This window comes from Bos mutus, chromosome 29 (genome assembly GCF_027580195.1).
Source record: "Bos mutus isolate GX-2022 chromosome 29, NWIPB_WYAK_1.1, whole genome shotgun sequence".
In the NCBI taxonomy this organism is placed as follows: domain Eukaryota; kingdom Metazoa; phylum Chordata; class Mammalia; order Artiodactyla; family Bovidae; genus Bos; species Bos mutus.
The window spans coordinates 28520306-28526427 of NC_091645.1; the positions used below are offsets into that span (position 1 = coordinate 28520306).

General features: G+C 45.6%; 1 protein-coding gene across 1 annotated transcript; it reads left to right on the top strand.

Moving 5' to 3' along the window:
- The first annotated feature begins 1537 nt into the window (after nt 1–1537).
- Nucleotides 1538–4418, top strand: PATE1 (prostate and testis expressed 1). The gene is made up of 3 exons (XM_070365103.1): nt 1538–1589; nt 3101–3292; nt 4285–4418. Exons 1-3 carry the CDS (start codon nt 1538–1540, stop codon nt 4416–4418), a joined length of 378 nt encoding a protein of 125 aa, XP_070221204.1.
- The last annotated feature ends 1704 nt before the right edge of the window (nt 4419–6122 follow it).

Below are 6122 nucleotides of genomic sequence, written 5' to 3' on the forward strand. Positions count from 1 at the left end.
AAATAGAGTTCAGGGACTTCCCTGGTGGCCCAGTAGCCAAGAATGTGCACTCTCAATGCAGGGGCCCTGGGGCTTGATCCCTGGTCAGGAAACTAGATCTTACATGCCACACCTAAGACTTAGGACAACAAACTAAATACTTAAAAATCTAGTGTTCAAATATAAACACGGAGTTCAGCTGGATTGGTAAAGCTGAGAAGGGAACATTTCTGCTTTAGGAGAAGGGGTATAATAATATCAACAGAGTATAATGAAGTGAGGAGACAGTTTCTGGTGGGGCAGAGGAAGAAAACCTTCCCTTCTTTTGTGTGGGCTGCCATTAGCCAAAGAATTAAATACAGGATTCCTAGAAGGAAAGGAGGGGAGATCTCAAAGGTCAAAGAAAGGAATGTGAGGAGGTAAGAGACGATGCTAAGTTTCCCGGCTTGAGAGCAGGAGAGAGACAGGTCTGCCAGTGGGAACACAGGGCTTCCCAAGTGGCTCGGAGGTAAACATCCTGCCTGTCCATGGCGCAGACTCAAGAGACGCGGGTTCGACCCCTGGGTCAGGAAGATCCCCTGGAGGAGGAAGTGGCAGCCCACTCCAGCATTCTTGCCTGGAGAATCCCATGGATTTTCTTACACAGTCTCAATCTCCTCCACAGGAATTCTACATTCAGTCACTGCCCCAGTTGGTTAACTTGTCACTCTCAGAGCTGAGGAAACTGCCCCTCCTCATACCTGGCTCGCTCGGCATCAAGTGGGAGGGACCAGCTGACCTCCCTCCAGGAGGAGTAATCTGATCTGTTTGTTTCATTCCAGTATGACGGAAAATGGGAAACTATTTCCCTCCCGAGTACCCTGTCACCTCATCTGCACTGAACCTCTCCATCTCTCGTCCCCATTTCCTATAGTACTGCCTTTTAAAGGCTCTTTGGTTACCCCTCTTTTGGACTTCCTACAGTCCAATTATTTACACTCATATTCTCTCAGATTTTTTTTTTGAAAATTTTTTTTTGATATGGGCCATTTGAAAGTCTTATTGAATTTGTCACAATATTGTTTCTGTTTTATGTTTGGGTTTTTTTGGCTGTGAGGCATGTAGGATCTTAGCTTCCTAACCAGGAATTGAACCTTCACCCCCCTGCCTTGGAAGGCAAAGTCTTAACCACTGGACAGGCAGGGAAGTCCCTTCTCTCAGCTTCAATGAGTGTCTCAGTGTAAATGTCTCCGAATCTAACTCCCCGTGCCCTGATTTATCCTGGTCTTCTCCCACAGTGTGCTCTAGTGAAGAGACCGCAGGACATGGCATCAAAGCTTCCTGAATGCTAGGACTGAAATGAATCAGACCCAGGACTTACCTAGGCAGTCCCTCTTCCTCACAATTTGCCAAAAAGAAACATTTTAGAGTTCTTGGCTTCCCTTGAAGCAGGAAACACCTTTGAAGGACTTCTGTAATGTCCCCACCCCTAGCCCTTCCTGGGGAGGCCCAACCTGGTAGATATATAAAGAGGCACCTTGCAGCTTCCTGCTCCAACCTGCTCTTTCCTCCCTCTGAGATGGACAAGTCCCTCCTGCTAGGGCTCCCTGTCCTCCTCTGCTGCTTTCGAGGTGAGAGTCCCTGTGGTTGACAGTTGGAGAGATGTGTCCAGGATGTTAGAATGGGTTGGGGTTCCCATGACAGAGGTTCTTTTATGAGAGTCATAGGTAACAGCAGCTGTCATTCTAACGCCATGACTTTCACACACGATGCATCCCATCCCTGGAACCTTCAGCAAAATCTTAGTCTGCTTGCAGAAGAAAATAGGTAGATTATAAGGGAACTGACAAGATTTTCATAAAAGCTGTGAGGTGAGTTTGTAAAATGAGATCTGCAGAGAGTATATCTTTTTGTATTTTTTTTTTTCCTTAACAGTACTGTGCGGGTCATTTGCAGACCAAGAACATGAAAGTGAGTAGAGACAGATGAGTCGTGTGGGAAGGCCAATTTGAGGGGAGGGGGAGATGAGAGGGAATGCATGAGCATTGAGGGTTGAAAGGAATCCGGAGACTAACCTTGGATTCCAGCACTCGGCCACTTCTTCCAGCAGGATGGGGCTGGGGTGGGAACTGACTTTGAGCCTGATGGAAAAACACAAGCAGCAGTTGCCAAGGCAAAGGATCCGTGTGTTAAAAGATGAGGGAACGGGAAAGGGGGAAGTGGAATGTTGATTTTTCAGGTGCTAGCTGGCTAAATCCACAGAGTAGCAATTTCATGAATTTCAGAGGCTTTGTCACCTTGCAGCTTTCAGCTACTTGTGGGTAAGAAAGTCAGAGAGGTCAGTTAAAGTGAAGGGAATGTGGGACTTTCTTGGGGGTCCAGTGGTTAAGAATCTGCCTGCCAAAGCAGGGGACACTGGCTAGATCCCTGGTCTGGGAAGATCCTACACACCCCAGGGCAATTACTGAGTCCGAGTTCTCTATCTAGCCCGTGAGCAGCAACAAGAGAAGCCGCTGCAATCAGAAGGCCGGGCCTTGCCACTAGAGAGTAACCCCGACTCGTTGCAACTAGAGAATGTTGGTGCGTAGCAAGGGAGACACACAGTTCAGCCAAAAATAAAGTAATTTAAAAAAAGAAGGCAATGAGGCACTCACACACACACAAAATGCTCATTTATCTTTCTCCTTCGAGTCCCTCTAGAGGTGAAGAGAGTTGAAATGAGGGAGAGATACAGAGATGCCCTGAGATGGGAACTAGGCTTTGGAGGGACAGAAGGGCCCAGAGTGGCTCCAGGTAAAGAGTTCAGAATGGACCTTGGGTATTTACACAAGGATTACAGCGATGTGCAGGCAAGAGCAAATCTTAGAGAAAATTGCTACTAAGTCTTATTTCTCTTTGCCAGCACAGTCAATGAACTATCTGTTAATGATCGCCATTTTCCTGGTGAGTATGGAGAGGATACGGTCTGATGCGCTCAGCCTTGATTTTGTTCCTCTTTTCCTTATCTTCCCACCTGTTCTATGAGCTAAACTCCAGAGACCAGAAACTCTAGCCCTTCTCTCGGCTCAGCCTGTTTGATAGAGGTGGATGCCCTCCCTTTACGGGTCTTGGGAAAGCCCTCAGGGCTCCCAGAGGACTTCAGGTTTGAAAGGGCAGATGGGTCCTTTGGCAGCAGTGCTTTCACATCTACTTCCCTACTCTCTGGCCCAAATTATAGAAATTATTCAGTGTAGGATGTGCCACATCCAGTTTCCAAGACAGAAGTGTTCCAGAGGCAGAGGACTATGTATTGCAGTGAAAGAAGAGGCTTGCACGACTGGGAGGATTTTCAAATGTAAGTTGTGGGTGGGGGGCGGGAGGACGGGGTGGTGGAAGCAGACAGGGACACGCCGGCCACAGGAGAAAGGAGGGACCCTGCTTCAGACCAATCCTAGCGTCCCTAGTGTGAGTCACTCGGTTGTGTAGGACTCTGTAGGACCGCATGGATTGCAGCCCGCCAGACTCCTCTGTTTATGGACTTCTCCAGGCAAGAATACTGGAGTGGGTTGCTGTTTCCTACTCCAGGGGATCTTCCCAACCCAGGGATCAAACCGAAGTCTCTTGCATTGCAGGCAGATTCTTTACTGTCTGAGCCACCAGGGAAGCCCTAGGATGACTGAATATTTCTACCCCATCACATGCCATGATGAAAAATAGATACAGGTGGTCTCTACGGAGTGGGGATCTATAGCTATGGAATCAGTATTTTGAGAAGCCTGAACAAAACAGAGGAGACTAAGTTGACGGAAAAGGAAGGGCCAGTGGAGAACAGAGCTAAGTGTTGAAGTGAGGCGGGCACTTTGTTTTTTCCCGGCCTGGCCGTTCCCTGTGGGAAGTTTTAAACCGTGAAAATAGAGGGGCCAGGGTCAGCAATAGATACAGGCTAAGTGGCCCTTCATAGGTAAGTCTGAACAGCATGATTTCTCGGTTTTCCTATCCTTTGTGCTGAGCGATACCTTAGTATTTCTAACCCTTACTTATACCAGCGTCAAAATGCTCAGTGGAGACGCCCAGCTCTGGCAATCCTTGCGTTTCTGCTCTCATTACAGCCCCACATTCAGGGATTTTTTTTTTTTTTTTTAAATTTTTTTGCTTTAAACTGCTCTGCTATTGTCTCTCTTTTGGGAAGTACCCAGACTGCCACATCTTCCAGTTCTTCACGTTTAAACAACCGAGACTTGAATGACACGAGGTTGTGTTTTGTTCACTGGTGCAGGCTGGGAAGTTTTTTGTTTGGGTTTTGGTTTTAGAAACCTCTGTGCTGATAAGTTTCTCCTACTTCTGCAGATGATGGCACTCTCTGGTTAACCTTCAGGGGTTGCCTAAAGAACTGCGCCAATGTGAACAACATAAAGTGGAGTGTCTACCTGGTGAACTTCAGGTGTTGCAGGAGCCACGACTTGTGCAATGAAGACATCTAGAAATCACTGGTTCTTTTCTGGCTCCAGTCTCTGGGTAGGTGACATCTTTGGCTCCACCTCATCACAGTAATCTAAAAAATACATTTCAGATTGGAAATACACAACTCTGCCTTCTGCACATGTAAGAAGAAAGCCCTCTCTCTTTCCAGATTTTCTGCCATGGCCCCTGGGAGGGGGTGTATGGGGAACATCTTGAACACAAGATCAATACATCCTGCATGTTGGTATAGAATCCAGTGCATTCACTGAACACCCAAGCTGCTTCAGAAAGGAAGAAGGGGGGATGGAGAGGGTAGGATGAATTGAGAAAGTGGCATTGACGTATACACACTGCCAGGTGTGAAACAGATAGCTAGCTGTGTTAGTCACTCAGTCGTGTCTGACTCTTTGTGACCCCATGGACTGTAGCCTGCAAGGCTATTCTGTCCATGGGATTCTCCAGGCAAGAATACTGGAGTGGGTTGTCATGCCCTCCTCCAGGGGATCTTCCTAACCAAGGGATCAAACCTGTCTCCCATATTGCAGGCGGATTCTTTACCATCTGAGCCACCAGGGAAGCCCAGATAACTAGGGTAGCCACAGGGAACCCAGCCTAGTGCTGTGATGACCTAGAGGGGTGGGATGGGGGAGGTGAGAGGGAGGCTCAAGAGAGGATATATATATATACATACACACATAATTATGTCTGATTTGTGTTGTTGTATGGCAGAAACCAACACAGACTTGTAAAGCAATTATCCTCCAATTACAAAATCAATTTAGGAAAAGAAAAGGCAGAAGAGGATAAGTCAATTTTTTGTTCCTGCTCCTTCCCTTCTTTCTGAGGCAGAATATGTTCATTTTTTTCTCTTGGGATTTTTCTTCTTGTCTCACTCCAGTTAAAGCGCACAACCCTGGCCTCATGAGGAAGGAGGGGGTGACATGAAAAGATATGACTTGAGTTTTCTTGAATTTTGTTCGTGAATGTTATTCCCAGAGTGAGGAGAAGGGCAGAATGGAGAAAGAAATTCGTGCCTGAACCATGAAGAGTGAAAGATTTTCTGCCGTATAGAATGAGACTCTCTGGGGTTTGGGGTTGGAGAAGAAAGGAGGGTGTGTTTGGAATTCTAGAGATAGTTGGGGAGGAGTGGGATGCAGGCTCAAGAGGGACGAAATATGTGTATACATACAGCTGTTTGACCTTGTACGTCGGAATCTAACACAACATTGTAAAGCAATTATCCTCCAATAAATAAATATAGCATAAAAAGCATAAACAAATAAGGAATAAATGCCAGAGTCTTAACAAAGAGACTTAAAAGAGTGTATAAATTCAGAAAAAGTCATGTCTAAGTGTTGTTTCTGGCATAGCAGATGGCTAATTAAGATAGGTATTTTCATGGAAGACTCCAACATTCTTTGAAGTCAAAGTTCTTTAAAAAATCTTTTGGTAAGGGAAAAAACATTAACCAAAAAATGTTTTATAACTTCCTCCCCATGGATAAGAGAATAAGAATGATACTTTGTGGATGTTTTCAGTGTACTTCATCAGAACTTGCTTTATGACCAAAAATATTTTGTTTTATGCAACTATAGACTATTTTCTCATTCTTTCTTGGACTCTTTGGACTCTTTGGGATTAATCTAGTATTTGTCATTTTATCTTCTCTATTACCTTATGCATTCTTTAAAAATTCTTTTAATAGATATGCCTACCTGACTGTT

Excerpts from the sequence above, each read along its gene's own strand:
- PATE1 (XM_070365103.1), top strand. The coding sequence starts at position 1,538 with ATGGACAAGTCCCTCCTGCTAGGGCTCCCTGTCCTCCTCTGCTGCTTT. Across the intron at positions 1,590-3,100 it reads CCTCCTCTGCTGCTTTCGAG|GTTTGAAAGGGCAGATGGGT; the intron begins GTGAGAGTCCCT and ends AGAGGACTTCAG. Across the intron at positions 3,293-4,284 it reads GACTGGGAGGATTTTCAAAT|ATGATGGCACTCTCTGGTTA; the intron begins GTAAGTTGTGGG and ends CTACTTCTGCAG.